The 18132-nt window shown below is 33.1% G+C and overlaps 1 protein-coding gene across 1 annotated transcript; it reads right to left on the reverse strand.

Moving 5' to 3' along the window:
- On the reverse strand, window positions 389-5709 carry LOC109333378 (mitogen-activated protein kinase 9-like). The gene is made up of 11 exons (XM_019568841.1): window positions 5161-5709; window positions 3874-4282; window positions 3676-3803; window positions 3488-3547; window positions 3020-3169; window positions 2668-2823; window positions 2439-2576; window positions 2273-2346; window positions 1833-1934; window positions 967-1186; window positions 389-729 (listed from the first exon to the last, which is right to left on the reverse strand). Exons 1-11 carry the CDS (start codon window positions 5434-5436, stop codon window positions 655-657), a joined length of 1788 nt encoding a protein of 595 aa, XP_019424386.1. The 5' UTR covers window positions 5437-5709; the 3' UTR covers window positions 389-654.

Here is an 18132-nt window from a genome sequence, read left to right on the forward strand (position 1 = left end):
CGGAGGCATGACAAACTCTTTCTAAAAGATGGGTTTAATAAATAATGTTTAACATATATATCAACCTCATATCTTTACTCATACACCTTAAGGATTTATTTAAAATTTGGTTTTCAAAAGGTAACAGGGAGAAATGAAAGATATGAAAGCGACAAAGTACATTTGTGACATAACTGAATATTTTTATTTCTTTTTTCTTCAAAATTCAACTTGCAAACAGACAATAAGACTTTATTAATCTTCTACCAAAACGTGCATGCTAGCAGTTTCAATTAGTCAAGTGACCTTTTTTTTTAAGGAACTATTCAAATACCCTTTTGTGCATCAAGAGTGTTTGTATCTGAAGCCATCAAAGAAAGACATGCAAACTACAATGAGAATAAACTAATGTAACTAGCACAATCATTCCAGTTTTTTCATAATAAATAATGACTAGTACAAAATGCATTTCCATACACAAATAAATACTTAATTACAGAACTTACAGTATTAATACAAAATGGCAGTTCATTACAATAGACTCCAAAAGTTTAGTTTCTAGCAGAAACAAGTAGGAGGGTTTCTATGCTTTGCTTCAAAGGACCACCACCTTTTTCTCTTTGTGGAAAAAACCAGAGCATGCAAGTTAGATCAAAATTACAAATAAGGCTAGAACTAAGTATGGAGAGAAGCAAGATTCTCTGTCAATTCATCTACTGCCTCGTCACGGATCTCCGTAATTGACTCCGCCTAATGCAAAAAGAATACAATGAAAATAAATAGGACATAAATGTATTTCATTGGGTGAATTGCAGTCATACCTATCAAGTACAAACTTAGAGATAAGCCTTAATAAAACACAAAAATCAGGACCAATTATTGGGCATTCTAATTATTTTGAAACCTCTAGCTAATTCCTTTTCAATCCAACAAAACAATAGAATAAATAATCAAAGAGCTATGCATTTGAAAGATATAGTTAGGTACCTCTTGATCTTTACTTTGTTTCACACCTATACACTTTGAACCACTGATGCTGGCACTCTTCAGCAAGCTACGTGCGCTGTTGCTTGGCTTGGAGTGTCCATTTTGTGTATTTCCAGCATCCGTCGCATCCGACGCTGGGGGACTCTGAAGATTTGATCCAGTTGGTTTTTCAAAGTCGTTGTTTTGATTACTTTCATCCTTGGAAGAAACAACTCGCTCCCTATAAAAAGTGAAATTACAATAGTCAATGCATATGACTCTAATTTCAGAGAAAAGGTTTACCAAACTCATATGAACAGACATTAATAATCTGGATTAGAAATTAAAACCCATGAAGATAATAACGAACAACGATCAAAGCATTTTGCCTGGTCAGGTTAACTACATGGATCATATGTCACCATTGTGTTGTAACAAAAACTAAAATTTCTAGTATGTCATTTAGGTGTTCTTCAAATGTTTTACCTAGAAGTTTTCTTGCTCTACCACCTCTTCTAATTATCGGATTATCATCCATCTGATCAACTTTCCTATCTGATGATTTTGTTGGTTTTCTCATATGTCTAAATAATCTTAGGCATGATTCTACCGTATTTTTCTAAACAGAGGCCACTATTACTTTCTCTCAAACACATATTCATGATTTTATCTTTTCTTTTATGTTCATTCATCCAACACAACATTTTCATATCCGCTATACTTATGCTCTGATTGGCACTTAGCTACCCTGCATTCAATACCATAAAGCATGAGGGTAATAACAAAATATAAAACAAATTAAATCTCCGTAATCCAGCATTTAAACAAAATACTACTGATGCATGGCTAGAACTGCCAACAGACCCAGATGTTTAACCAACACTTACCTAGGCAAAGAGGCATGCTGTCTCTGTAATGGGGTGCCGCCCTCACCTTTGCCATAATGCTCCTCAAGATGTGCAAACTGTCGCTTGAACCGATCAACCCCACTATGCAACGATATAAATAGAATTAGTAATTACCAATTAATAACTAAAGCATATTATACATAAATTTCAAACAACACAATCTTATAGATCTTAGATGACATGCAAAACATAGAAAATTAACCACCAGCAATTTCAATAGAATGAAAATTTTAACTAGCATGGGGATGAACATTAACGAAAGCTCATGTTAAAAATGAACTAAAGTTTTAATAGTATGGCAAATAAAACAAGCATGCCGGTGTCTTTCTAATGAAGGCTAGTTTAGCACATAAAGTTGAGGGGGGGATCCAACAGAATCTCAGCCAGATAAAATGTCAAGGATATATTAGTGCATCTACCTTGGATACATAAAGCTGGTTAAATCTCCACCACGAAGATATTCCTGAAGCATCTGGGGATGATACTCCAAAATCTGTTCACTCCAAATGTATAACAAATTATTATTACCGTGGTAAAGAGAAGACAATAAATTTACGCAGAAGTGACTAAAATGTATGGTGATACCTCTCTATAAATCAACTCTCTAACATCATCTTTCGTCAATTTCCTTCTCTCAAACTCAAACTCAAGTTTTGAAATGGGTTGAGTGGATGGTTCACGATCAATATTTGACAAACCATTGAAATAAGGATCGGCTAATGCCTGCAATGACAAGCAGAAAATTATGAAGTTTCCACTTCTGTAACTATCAATGAAATTTCCCTCTTAGTTATATAGGTGATAGAAGATCAACCTCTTCAGCTGTTGGACGGTCTTTAGGATCAAATGCAAGTAGGCGCTCCAGCGTAGAAAGAGCCAACGGATCTGCATTTGGAAATTTTTCAGACAATGGAACTGGTTGCTTTTTTCGCATGCTGCTAAGATACCTTCTAGCTTTCTCATTTCGAATCTGTAAAATTAAGATGAATTATTATATGCAAGAGAACAGGGTAGAGGAAGTAAAATTAAGCCTAAATGTATTTTATTTATTTAAACAAACCATAAGAAGTGAAGGAGTATGTTTAAAACATACTACAGGAAGAATTTTCAATAAGGACGAGTAGAATAGGTTGAGGAAAGTGGAAAGTATATTTTGATAAACTAACCCTTGCAATAGACTCGGCAGGAGGAGTTCCAAGCAAATCAGTCATGAGGTCCAATTGGTGCACCACATTTTTTCCAGGAAATAACGGCTTCCCAGTGAGCATCTCTGCAAATATGCATCCAATGCTCCAAATATCAATTGCGGGAGTATACTGCAAAATGCAAGGATTTTAAAATTACATATATATTTCAGTACGTTAAGTGTTTTTAACTTCTTATCTTGTATGCAACATTAACAGTATTTAACTTCTTCCGTCATATACAACCTTTTAAGTGTATATTTCAATACTTTTAAGTGTTTTTAACTTCTTATCTTGTACACAACTTTAACAGTATTTAACTTCTTCCGTCATTTACAACCTTTCAAGTGTATTTAACTTCTTATATCATACACAGCTTTAAGTGTATTTAAGTCCTTATATCATACACAACCCAAGTAGAGGCACTGTCAAAGAAGAAAAGAAGCTTACTTTTGAGAAAAAAGAACCACATAGTTCAGGTGCACGGTACCACCGAGTTGCAACATAGTCCTAAGTAAAGGTAGGTAAGTTGAGTCAGTTAGAGATTTAGAGAGATACCTCGACTGCAATATAAATTCCCTACCAAACATCTTAAAAGGCCAAACAGAATTGGTCATGTGCACAATAAGTGTACTCACAGTCCAGAATATAGCGGATGGAGCATCATTAAAAGAAACTCGAGCAAGCCCGAAATCACATATCTTTAGTTTGCAATCAGCATTAGCAAGAATATTTTTTGGCTTCAAATCACGATGAAATACATTTGCTGCAAGAAAATATTATGTATTAGTTTAATATCTCTATTTGAAAAGTCGATAACCTAATTCGAAGGATACCTGCATGTATATATTTCAGGCCCCGAAGAAGTTGGTACAAGAAAAATTGGTGGTGCTCAGGAGTAAGATCATCATTTGCCTTAATTACTTGATGAAGGTCAGATTCCATCAACTCAAACACAACATAGATATCCTTAAACTCTCGTCGGGAAGGAGGAAGCATAATATGCTTAATTTCTACAATATCAGGATGTCTGAGCAACCGAAGGAGTTTAATTTCTCTTAGGATCCGTGTGGCATCTGATACATGTTCAAAAACATCATTAATTTTCTTGATTGCAACCTTTTCACCAGTATGAGTGTCAACAGCAGAACCCACAACACCATAACTTCCTTTCCCAACGACTTCTAGGATCTGGTATCGACTTGCCTCTCCATACTCAGTAAAAAACTCCACTTCTTGCGCACCCTGTTTGATAACCAAAAATCATTATGCAAATTGTTGAAACATGTGTTGCAAACACAATTAGAAGTGTGACGACCGTAAAATAATGGGATATCTTCTTTTGACCTAATACAAAAGCTAGGGTAACATCTAAAGCACAGAGATGCAGGAAGCCACAGAAAATCCACTATGAGTAATTTAAATCTACCAAATTCACACATATACTGGCAATGCCATGAAACTTAGGACTTCCTCATACAAATTGCCATACTATAGCAGGTTGAACATTCCCTAACTACGGAAAACATATCAAACTAATGCTTTAAGATAAATTCTGGGAACTAATCAAAATCATTACTTCTATTGTCAATGCTACGATTGCTACCTCTTACCAGTAATGAAAACAATTACAATCTCTGCCATCAGCATCAAACAACATATTACAATCTATTCCTATTTTTTTTCATGTTCCTAAATAAAACCCCATCCAGATTTCATGGGGCACCAATATAGCCTAAGCTATGATTTTTTAGTGACAGAAAAAAACACTAATGTCTTTTTTGTCTGATATTGATGTTCAGAAATCATTTGGACTCCGATTAATCTGAGCTTATCCAAAAAGACTTCCTTAACTGCTTAGGTTTTGTGACCAAAAAGATTTCTTAAACAGAAAATAAATGTAATGACTCAATTGATTCATTAAATAACTAAACAAAACAACATCAAAAAGTATAAACATTATTTAGAAAAAAGGAAAAAAAAAATGAAACTTGATCAGTACCCAGAAAGCTAAACAATAAACCAAACAAGATAAAGGAACCAGATCACATTAAAAACACAAAAACAAGAAAACCCCACAATCAAAAAAACCGGATCTCAATATTCAGGAATAAAAAAGCAACCTTTTTATGAGGATCCATGGAAAAATCAGGAGCAAAGAGGTTACACGTAGGAACTTTAATATGCTTCAAAGCAGAGTAATCAAAATCTCCGTCAAGGGCAAGATCAGTTTCCTGATTAGGATTAGTGGGTAATTGAGAACTCAAATCATTAACAAAAATGGCATTGTTATTATTAGAAACATGTTGTTGAGAAGAAGAAGAAGAAGAAGAAGAAGAACGTTGTTGTGGATTAAACAAGCGACGAATGGCTTGAACAAATGTTCCTGCACCACCCATGTGGATGTAGTTTCAGTTATAGAATCACATACACCACTTTCTTCGCGTTTGACTCTACACCACTCGAATCCAGCATTCTACGTTGTTCCCTCACTTTCTCTCTCTTATTACCTTTTTTATTATTATTAAATAAATGGTTGAACTAAGATTAGATGTTTTTTGAGTAAAATATTTGTTTTATGCTGTCTTGTTTCAATCACTACTATGTCTCTTAGCCCGGATGGTGCAGAGAATAGAGATTGGGCATAGAACGTTATAGAAAGAGAGAAGAAGGGAGGAGTTATAACTTAGGAAGTTACATAATTGCAGTTTTTTTGTACTATAAAAAGGGAGAGATGATGGTGATTTTCATACGTATATATCATAACTTCATCTTACGATTGGGTTGAGTAAGGTTTGTTCACTATCAAATCTTAAATATTAGTTAAGTTATTTTTTAAACTTGAATTCAGTTTCATATGTAAAGATTAACTTATCCCAAATGTCAATCGAACTATCTTTTGAACTCAAATTTGACTAACTATAATACATATCTCTTTAGATAAAATCTGATTAATATTACTTATTATTATAAATATTTAGATATTTTGTTTATTGTTTACATATATGTGGGTATATGATTAAAAAATAGAGTATCAATGATAATTTAGGTAAAAAAATGTCATTTTACTATATACAAATTAAATAGACACACAAACATGATGAATGGATGACTATGGGTCAGTCCGACGTAGTGATGCTTGTCACTCACTCAACCTTAAATATTGATTGTATAATTGTTGATTATGTCTCATATTTTAAACTCAAACTTTGCCCTCAACTCAATAAAATTTAACCATATTCAGAACTCAATCATGATTAGAACAAATTAGGAAAATAGATAAGGATGGATATAACTTACCCCTAGTATATACATTTGACTTATTTTATGTTGGATATTATTCTTCAGAGTAAATTACATTGATATCCCGAGTTTTATTAAAATTGCATAAGTTACCCCTCTTTTTTTAAATCTACACAATACACCCCTAATTATATACATATATAACACTGACTACCCCCTCTAGGCAAGATGAGTGTAATTTCTTAAACAAAAAAATGGTGACGATTGTAATTAAGTTAAACAAAATATGATACATTGTGAAGACATATTCAACTAGTATAACATTCGATGACTATTTATTATTTTAGTTAGTTGCAATATAATATAAGAGTAATTTAAAGAGCTTCTTAGAACTATTAATGCAGTTTGAAACAAACCAAAAATAATTAATAGACATTAATACTATTTGGAATTGTCTTTAATAAATAATATGAATCTACTCAATCTAGTACATATATTTTTGTTACTCCATATACTTCTAATATATATAAGATTCAAATATATGTACGTAGATTTATATAATATTTTATATTTCGTTGACTTAATTACACTTATTACCATTTTTTGTATAAAAAATAATAATTTTCTCTATTACACAAGTAGTCAATGTAAATGTAATGTATATATATATAGTTAGAGATGATTTGTGTATATTTAAAAAAGATAAATTATTTGTGTAATAATTTTACTAAAAGTCTAAATCTCATGGTTGAGTGTAATTTACTTTGTTAGGGATTAGGTATAAATTGATCCAAAATAAAATCGTAAATTGATTAAAAATAAAAAATATATCAAAATTACGTTTGATTGAATGTCGTTGGATTGACGTGATAAGGAATGGATTGGGTTGATTAGAATTTTGGATTCATTTATACAACTTAACTATATTTACCATTTTCTAAATTGCACATTTCTGAGTTAGTCGTATATTATTGATTGAGTATTGTGTTGCATTCTTTTTTACGTGGATAAATTATCTCTGTAATAGAATAATTCGTTATATTATATTCAATGTTGGAAAAACTATTTCGTACCGGCCGGTTCAATCAGAAAACCGGTGAACCAGACCCATAATCGTTACGGTACATGTGTTGAACCGATCAAGTATCAAAACTGGTCAAAAACCGATCAAAACTGGTGACTGGCTGGTATTTTACTAAACCGACCAGTTTATACATATATATTTTTTTTTGAAAAAAACTTAAAAACTCATTACAAAATGACTCATCTTTCCAACCATTCTTCAACACTTCAAGGCACATGTTTCCGAGGCATATATAGATTACACTTTTTTGTTCCTAACATTCGTGTGTAATCTGAGTGACATTTGTGTAATCTTGGAGTAGTGTCTGAAAATAGGATTTGGTGGAAAAATATAATATTGATATTGACTCCTTGGTGTTAAATATTAAAACTCCAAATTTATTTGTTTTGTAGAGTGAGTTGTGAACTTGTGTCATTTATTTATATTTTGCGGTTATTAAGTGATACTTTTGGATTAATATATGTTTTTTAATTTAGACTTTGAATTTGTTAAAGACTTAAAGTTGTTTGTTTATGTGAATTTTGAGTAGATTATAAATATGAATTATAAATTTGAGTATCTACCTATTTGAATTTTTTTTGTTATAGGTTTTTATATATATAAATATAAGTATGTATGTCCGGTTTAAGCGGAATGCGGTTTAATTACTGAACCACCGGTTGAACAACTGTACTACTATATCAGTACCATGAACGGTTTGATAACCGATACAGTTTTAACAACACTAATTATATTAATTTTGTTATTTAAAGTGTAAATTTAATGTATCAAATCAAACTCTAAAATTTGTATCCAATAGTTTTATGATATATTTGGACATTTCTAATGAGATGGAAGAAAAATTTGTATTCCATTTACTCCACCACAAATTGTAAGGTAATTTTTGGGAGTTTAATTAAAGAAAAAGTTTCATCTCATTCCGTTAAAAATAGTAACAAAAATAATAATATTTTTTTAGACTTAGAAGTCAGTAGAGTGAGTATGACAAAGAATGAACATCTGAAACTTAGTTATCTATTAAATATAGTATACCTTCTTCATATATTAATTGTGTTTAATAAAATGCATAATTGGTTCATCAAAGGTAATTCCATATATATTTTTACCATATGGATACAAAATATCACCTCATGTTAAATTCTAGAATAACAATACAAATAAATCTAGTATCATATATTTAATCAAAACTTAAATGTTAGAGCATAGAAATAAACTAGTTTTTTTGGTAGAAAATAAACTAGTTTATTTCTATGTGAAGTTTTGATTTTTCAAGACTCTCTCCAATTAAACTTATTTAATTAAATTGGTTCCAGATGAACTTATTTAATTAAATTGGTTCTAACTTTATATTATATTTGCTGTGGTTACGAGTTTTCAGATTTTGTTTTAAAATATTATTTTAAAAAGAAAGCATGTTTGGCAACAACAAAAAAAGGGTTAAATTAATTTTTAACTCATTTTCAAAACAATTTTACCTCAATTTTCAAAGAGAATAAAATATCTCATAATATAAAAAAATAAATTATCTCTTCCAACCATTGAAATTTTGAAATGTGTCCTATATAATTATTTTTAATAAAGATATTTCTAAAACTAAACAAAATAATACACATATTATACTTTTAGTAGTAATAAGAAATACTTTATTCTCATTTTAATCCATAAAAAATAGGTCTTTTTATAGTTCTTGTTTCAAAAATATATTTCCCACCACTAACATAGTAACCACCACAACATCGTTGCCCCACAACAATCACCACCATTGTTGTCCTCATTATCATCATACTCTAACCAACACCATTATCCTAACGGCCTTAGCCATCATCATTATTAACGATTATATGATCATTACTAACGATTAGTTTGAGAGTTGAATTTTAAATGGGAAGAAAGAAGAATAGAAGACTTGAGAGTTATAAAATACTTTTATAAGATAATTCCTAAACTTTCCTTTTTTATTCCTTCACCTTTAAAATTTAAAGGTGAACTAAGCGAAAAGTATATTACATATCACAGCCACCACATTATCCTGATTATGACAATTATCACCATCACTGTCCCTCCAAGTACTGTTGCATGCAATGCTACTAAGATTGTCAACAACGTTTGAAACTTCAAAACTACAAAATCAAAATTAAACCCATATTACAAAACTTAAGTATTATTGGTTTTTAAATTTTTCAAACTTAAAACTCAATTTTTTTGGACAGTTACCTTGACTTGTACTTAAAATTTGTACATGGGCGATATGACAGCTTTCACAGGACAATCCCTTGAATGACACTCTTTTTATTCAAGAGTTCATGAGTTATAAAAGATAAATAATTGTGGTAAGTGGTTCTAATTAAACTGTAAACCAAACAAAAAACATGGTTCGGTTTAGTTCCATTTCCATTGTTTAGTTTGATTTTTCTTTGAAAGAATTGTTTAAGTTTAGTTCAATTCATTATCTTGAAAATTCAAGAATCACTAAAATCAAATCACACTACATATCTATATCTATACTATCTATACTATTAATAAAGGGAAAACACAAAATAACCACCCATCATGGTGTAATTTGTGTTTTCCTATTTTGCCCTCAATATCTTTTTATTTCTACCAAAAAACCATATAATATTATTTTCTTATTTTATCCTTATTATCTTCTTATTTCAGCCATACATTTAGCGCAAAAAATTATATTTGAATTTATAAAATACAAACTATACATTATATTATATACTATTAATAAAGGGAAAACACAAAATAACCACCCATCATGGTGTAATTTGTGTTTTCCTATTTTGCCCTCAATATCTTTTTATTTCTACCAAAAAACCATATAATATTATTTTCTTATTTTATCCTTATTATCTTCTTATTTTAAAAGTGTATTTAAAAAAGTGAATATTAGACCAATTGAATAAATTCAACCGTAAATTTAGCGCAAAAAATTATATTTGAATTTATAAAATACAAACTATACATTACAAAGTGCCTGTACACACTAGTTAAAATAATAAATTTTTTATTTTTTTAATAATGAATGGCTAAGAATTCTAAATTTTTTAAGGTAATTAGTATGAACTCGTTTTTAAGGTAATTACTATGAACTTTAATTTTTAAGGTAATTAGTATGTACACTAATTTTTAAACTTAATGCTAAAACTTTAAGGTTTTGTTTGGGAGTGAAGTTTTGGAGGGGAGGGGAAGGAAAGAGATGACTTTGGAAAGTCTTCCCCTTCTTTAGGAGTTGGATTAATGAGAGAGAGAGTCTATTTTTAAAGTCCCCCAATTTGGGGTTTTTAGAGGTAAAATGTCAAAATGACTAAATATTATTAGTATTATTATATAATTATATATTATTGTCCATTTCTCATTGTTAATTACATTTTTAAAGGAAAAATAAAAAAAATATTATTACATTATCATTAGTTTACCTTCCCTCATCTAAATTTTGTACTCCCAAATAAGGGAGAAAATTTCCTTCCTTTCCCTTTTCTTCCCATTCTTAACCATTTAATCTCTCTCATTCCCTTTCCCTCCTAACTCTCAAACAAAGCCTAAATCTCTAATTAAAAATGCATGATAAAGGCACCAGCCTTGATCTCTTTGGTAGTGTTTAGCTTGTTTGGTTACCGGAAGTCTGAAATACTTAAATGGACAAAAACAACTTGCTTTTATTATTTTATTACCATTCTCTACTTATTATTTCGTGCCTTAAGTTTATTGCAAACTCATCATTCTCATTATATAATAAATAAACAATCTATCACCATACTATAGTATGACCTTAAGTGTAATTGAAATTTAAAAGCTACCAATTCACCACATACTTCAAATAGAGTTTCAAAGTTATAGAGGAAAATAATTTATGCTTCAAAATTTAAGTTTGATGGGTTTGTAAAATAGTTATTGAATGCATCCAAAAAGAAAGGGACAAATGTTGTATGTGTGATGATTTTGATGGTTGAATTTTCTAATTGAATATAATCAATTAATAAGGAAAGTAGGTTCATGGATTTAGTTGGTCAACTATTGCTGAATTATGTTACTTCAAGTACTAATATTTTTTATGTTGAAGGAATGTATTGATTTAATGTCTTTCAGATTTATACTTCTAGATTTGTAATTAGAAGTTTGGATAACGATAGAAGGATTGGTCATTGGCTAGTTAGAGACATAGTTGACTAGTTGTTTAGTTATTTTTTATTTATTGAACTTGTTTTAGTGATTTGTTTAATAGAATTGTATTCGAATTTGTTTGAACCTTGTATTAGTTGTTTGTCAAGTTGTATGATATAACTTATTTTGGTTTGTGATAAAAAAAACTAAGCATTTGAACTTTTATTGAAATGGTAGTAGAAATGAATAAACAATATGTATAGAATACAATTTGAACGTTGAATTGTTTTAGGATTTAATGTTATTTGGACATTCCAATTGTGATAATTTTAAACTATTTTTTTATTTTTAGATAATTTTTTTAATATGTGAAATACAAGATAAAAGTATGAAATATATAAAGATAATTTGATTTATTATATAAAATGTATAAATTTATGTTGTTCATTCAATATGAAACTTGATTTGCTTAGATGTATTCTTTTCAATATGAAACCTGATAGGTTTAGATGTGTTTATTTGTGGTTGATCGGACTGGTCAGATGGGAGATCCAAGTAAGACATTTTATGAAATTTGGATGGAGGTTGACTTGGACCTGCCAATGGAAGTATCTGAAAATGTTCTCTGACGATTAAGTCAGTAAGATTAAAAAGATAATGCTTGTGAGCAATAAATGAGAAGCAAGAAGTAAGTAGAGGATATTAATGGCAAGTAATGAGTTCTAAGTTAGGAGGGAATCATGATACTTCGTTTTAGGGGAACCCTTATTTATAGTGGTTGAGGGGATGACGTGACTCTAGAGGATATTGTTGGCATATCGACTATTATGGCCTGTCGGGGGCTGCTTCTCCCATGTCAGGCAGCTTTGGCAAGGTCGTACTATGTGCAATGTTGACTTATAGCTTATGGCACGTCTAGTAGTCGTATTGTAGCCTACCCTTATCATGTTGGCACGGTAGGTGAGATTGCAGACGATATATCAGTGCGTTGTTGTTGTATCAGACGAGGAGTGATTCTTGAACCAACCCACCAAGGCTTGTTGATGGGCATGTGACGTCCCCTGATTGGTACGCTCGGATCCTGACCGGTTAGGAAAGAGAGATGTCCGGGCATATAGGATATTCGGGTGACCGGGATGTATTAGAATATAGTTCTTCAGTTAGTTTGTTATAACTGATTGACTGTATTGCCAAACATATTTGGGCTTTAGCTTGTATTTCAGCTACTATATAAGTAGCTCTTTGCTGATCTTTCTTGATCATCCATTATAATAAAATTCACGAAAGTTCAGTTCTGTTCTCTCTCTCTCTCTCTCTCTCTCGTCTTTTCTTTCTGTTTTCTTATATGGTATCACGCCACCATGGCTGCCACCAACACCACTGGGACTTCTCCTTCTTCTCCTCCGTTCTCTCCTTCCGCTGCGTCACCGATTCAAGTTGTTTCTTCTCCCCTCTCTCTTCCGATTCCTTCAATGAAGCTAACTGAGAAAAACTATTTGGTTTGGAGGCATTTCATGCTTGCAACCCTAACATCAAATCGCGCAAATCGATTTGTGTTAGGAACCGAAATTCCTCACCGTTTTCTGAATGACGATGATCGTCTAATCAACAAAGTGAATCCTGCCTATCTTCGTTGGGAAGAAGTAGATCAAATGATTTTGTCATGGATTCTGAATTCTCTTGCTGAAAGTTTACAACCTCGTGTTGTAGGTTGCACACATTCGTGGCAGTTATGGGAAGAACTTGAAGCCTATTGTAATTCTCAAACTAAAGCTCGAAGCCGACAACTGCGATCTCAACTTCGCTCTATCTCACAAGGATCGTCTTCCATTTCTGAGTACTTCACTAAGATCAAAGGTTTAGTTGATGCATTGATCTTCATTGGAACACCGATCTCTAGTTCTGAACACATTGACTATGTTCTGGATGGTCTCAATGAAGAATATCAGCCTATTATCACCTCTATTGAGAGTCAAATTGAACCTCCTTCGATTCACCACCTTGAATCTTTTCTTCTGACCTATGAATCCAGGCTTGAGAAGAATAAGCACAAAGCTCTGTCTGATGCTTTGTCAGTAAATCTCGCTTCAGAATCTTCACCGAGTTCATCCAGACAGGTATCATCTCAAGTTCGTCCTAATTCAATGGCTCCTCCGTCGTATTATTCACCTAGATCTGAGATTCAACCTCCTTCTTCATTTGCTGGATTTGGCAATTCTGGATATTATAGAGGTACAAATCGTGGTCGTCGTGGGAGCTTTAATGGTCGTTATCGTGGTGGAAGAGTTTCTGGACGTTTCTCTTCTCTTTTCTGTGTTTATTGCAACAGGAGTGGTCATGACGTCAGCGCTTGCTACTATGCGCCTCTGAACTATGGGGGGCCACTAACGTACGCTGGTCAACACGTGCAATCCCTTTCACCTAACTACATGCCACGTCAACCTCCTTATTCCCACTACAACCCTAATAACTCTAACATTGGGCCTCCTCGTTATTATCCGGCCCATTTTTATCCAGATTATCCCACTGATTTTCACAATGGTCAACATGGACAATTTTCTTCTCATCAAATTGGAAATTCTCTTCTTGGGCCTGGTCCACACTCTGGACACCAATTCCCTCATCAACAATTTGCCATGACTGCTCAAGCTACTCATCGTGAAGCTCCTCCTCCCCGTGACTCAAGACGTGTCACCTGGTACCCAGACTCTGGAGCAACAAATCATCTAACTGCTGATGCCTCCTTGGTACATGAACCGGTTGAGTCTTTTGGTCATGATCAAATTTATATGGGTAATGGTACTGGAATTCCAATTAAATCTGTTGGAAATTCTTCATTTACCTCTAATCTCAATTCTGAAATTACTCTTTCCCTTCATAACCTCCTTTTAGTTCCTTCTATCACAAAGAATCTTTTAAGTGTTTCCCAATTTGCTAGAGAAAATTCTTGCTACTTTGAATTTCATCCTAATGCTTGCTTTGTGAAATCTCAGGTTACTAATGAAATTTTACTTCATGGTTCTCTCACCAAGGAAGGACTCTATGCCTTTCATGGTCTTGCTCCAAGCTCTAAGTCTCACTGTTCTCCTTCCACTCTTCCTCACACTGTTGTGCATGATGGTTTGCATAATTCTACTTGTAATAAATCTGTTTTAGGTCATTGTAATTCAACAAGTACTATTTCTACCTTTTCTTTGTGGCATTCCCGTTTAGGTCATCCTCATGAAGCAATTGTAAAAAGTGTTTTGACTCAATGTAAGATTCCTCATGTCAATAAAACTTTAGTTGATTTCTGTTCTTCCTGCTGTATGGGTAAGGCTCACAAACTTCATGCTCCCAGTTCTACTACTGTTTATAATTCTCCTTTTGCTTTAGTCTATGTGGACCTATGGGGCCCTGCACCTGTTTACTCAGGAGGATTCCGCTATTATCTATCCATTGTGAATGCTTTTAGCAAACACACATGGATTTTTCTTTTAAAGCTAAAATCTGAAACACTTACCGTGTTTCAGTATTTTATCAAGTATGTCCATAATCAATTCAATCACTCTATCAAAGCTGTTCAGAGTGACTTTGGAGGGGAATTTCGTCCGTTTACTACCTTCTTAAAAACTCTAGGAATTGTGCATAGACTATCCTGCCCTCACACGCATCATCAGCAAGGTACAGTCGAACGCAAACATAGGCATATAGTTGACACTGGCCTTACTTTACTGAGTCATGCTCACCTACCTATGTCATTTTGGGACCATGCCTTTGTTACGTCTGTTTTTCTCATCAACAGACTTCCCTCTTATACTCTCAAACACAAATCTCCTCATCAAATTTTATTTGGTCATCTTCCTGATTATAGCTTTCTAAAAGTCTTTGGTTGTGCTTGTTATCCTTTACTCAGGCCTTTCAACAAACACAAACTTAGTCCTCGAAGTTCTGAGTGCACCTTTCTTGGATACTCCCTAAACCATAAAGGATACAAATGTCTTTCTCAAGATGGCAAGATCTTTATTTCAAAAGATGTTCTCTTCAATGAACATATATTTCCCTATAGCAGTGAGCCACCCAAGCAGAGTGTCATTCCTCTCACTGATTCTTCAATGTTTACATCCTTTCATCCTACTCCTTGCATAGTTTCTTGTCCTGAACCGTCAATTCCTAGTTCTCCTTCTCCTATTGTTCATCCCTCGAGTTCTGTTCCTCATTTCGTGTCATCCCCTGCTTCCCTTGGTTTTGACAGTGAGTCTTCTGCTTCTCCTGTTCCAATTCCTTCACCTTCTGTCCCTATTCCCTCGGGTTCTGAGTACTCTCCCTCCATCTCTCCATCCAGGGAGTCTACTTCACTCCCTATGGTCACTTTTTCTCATCCAATGCAAACCAGGTCTAAATCTGGCATTCTTCAAGCCACTGCTCCCAGAGTTCATTTAAGCAGTTGTGAACCTATCAGTGCTAAAGCTGCCCTTGCTGAACCAGTTTGGCAGCAAGCTATGCAGGTTGAATATGATGCTCTGATGGCCCTAGGAACCTGGTCTCTGGTGCCTCTTCCTCCCCATAAACAGACCATTGGTTGCAAATGGGTGTTCAGAATCAAAGAGAATCCAGATGGCACCATCAACAAGTACAAAGCAAGACTTGTGGCCAAAGGCTTTCATCAACGAAAGGGAGTTGACTACACTGAAACATTTTCTCCTGTGGTAAAACCTGTTACCATAAGAGTATTACTAACTCTAGCTGTCTCTCATCAGTGGATAATTGAACAACTAGACATTAACAATGCATTCCTTAATGGAATCCTAAACGAAGAAGTATATATGACTCAACCTGTTGGTTTTCAACAGGGGGATAAAGCTTTAGTCTGCAAGTTGCATAAAGTTATTTATGGTTTAAAACAAGCTCTAAGACAATGGTTTGAAAGATTAAAGGGTTCTCTTTTCAAACTTGGGTTTAAAATCAGCAAGTGTGATAATTCGTTGTTCATTCATATATCTGACTCTCATCAGCTCTACATCTTAGTCTATGTGGATGACATCATAGTAACTTGATCTTCTCCTTCTCTTGTTAAACAAGTTATTAAGGACCTCAGCTGTACTTTTGCTCTAAAACAGCTAGGACCCTTGGACTTTTTCTTGGGCATTGAAGTTAAACATCAGAAAAATGGATCCCTTTTCTTGTCTCAGTCCAAATATGTTAGAGACCTTCTTAACAAGGCAAGTCTGTCCAATTCCAAAGCTAGCATAACTCCTATGGCTACAAGTTGCAAACTCACAAAGTATGGTTCAGATGAGTTTGAGGATCCTACCTTCTATAGGTCAATAGTTGGAGCCTTACAATATGCCACTGTTACTAGACCTGACATTACCTACTCTGTAAACAAAGTCTGTCAGTTCCTATCTAAACCCCTAAATTCTCATTGGACTGCTGTTAAGAGAATCCTTAGGTATCTTCAAGGAACCAAAAACTTAGGTCTAACTATAACCTCTGCCAATACTCATTCTGATCTTCCTCTCATTGCCTACTGTGATGCTGATTGGGCTTCGGATATAGATGATAGAAAATCCACTTCTGGTGCTTGCCTTTATCTTGGACCAAATCTAGTCACGTGGTGGTCAAAGAAGCAACAAACGATATCCAGATCTAGCACAGAGGCAAAGTACAGAAGTTTGGCCTTAGCTTCTCAGGAATTAATGTGGCTAGAATCTCTTCTCAAGGAGCTTCATTGCACTTATCAAACTCCAACTCAGTGAAGCATGTTCCCTCTGAATTTCAAACAGCAGATATTCTCACAAAGGCTCTCTCCAACAATCAATTTGTGACTCTGAGAAATCAACTTCAAGTGCTTGAAGTTAATTCTTCAACTTAATTGGCTTAGACAGCCCTAAAATTAGCTCCCTCCAATTCAAGGGGGTATATTAGAATATAGTTCTTCAGTTAGTTTGTTATAACTGATTGACTGTATTACCAAACAGATTTGGGCTTTAGCTTGTATTTCAGCTACTATATAAGTAGCTCTTTGCTGATCTTTCTTGATCATCCATTATAATAAAATTCACGAAAGTTCAGTTCTGTTCTCTCTCTCGTCTTTTCTTTCTGTTTTCTTATAGGATGGAATAAGATCTACTTTTGAAATGAGAAAAATAGAAGATTTAAAACATATTAATATAATTTTCCAAAAAAACAAATCGTTATTATTTTGATTAAATAGAAAAGGCCCTTTCATTTGAGTGCAAGCTTGAATCTTGCTGTATTATCCGTATTTTATAAAGGTGTAGTGATTACGATTATGAAGGAGATTGTTAATTATTGTATGGAATTATATTTTAAGTTTTTACGTAACATGGATGACAGGTATGTGTGAGTATGCTTTCAATGATTGGGCTCTCTTTCTCTAGCTTCAATCAATTTTGGAAATGTATCATAACGATGGGAAAGATGGGTAATATACTCTAACATGAAATGAAGCTTTAATCCAACTATCACACATACATACATATATACACACATACATACATACATATATACATACATATATATATATATATACATATATATATATATATACATACATATATACATACATATATATATATATATTTAAAAATCGTGTGATATCATTAAAGTATTCTAAAAAATTAGTCATAATAAATACTAAAAATAATCAATTTGATTC

The sequence above is a fragment of the Lupinus angustifolius genome, chromosome LG18 (genome assembly GCF_001865875.1).
Source record: "Lupinus angustifolius cultivar Tanjil chromosome LG18, LupAngTanjil_v1.0, whole genome shotgun sequence".
Lineage (NCBI taxonomy): Eukaryota > Viridiplantae > Streptophyta > Magnoliopsida > Fabales > Fabaceae > Lupinus > Lupinus angustifolius.

Bases quoted from the DNA above. Each gene is read 5' to 3' on its own strand.
- LOC109333378 (XM_019568841.1), bottom strand. From the start codon at position 5,436: ATGGGTGGTGCAGGAACATTTGTTCAAGCCATTCGTCGCTTGTTTAAT. The intron at 3,804-3,873 runs GTATCCTTCGAA...ATTTTCTTGCAG, and splicing joins CCTGAAATATATACATGCAG to CAAATGTATTTCATCGTGAT. The intron at 2,824-3,019 runs GTTAGTTTATCA...TTAATTTTACAG, and splicing joins CTGCCGAGTCTATTGCAAGG to ATTCGAAATGAGAAAGCTAG.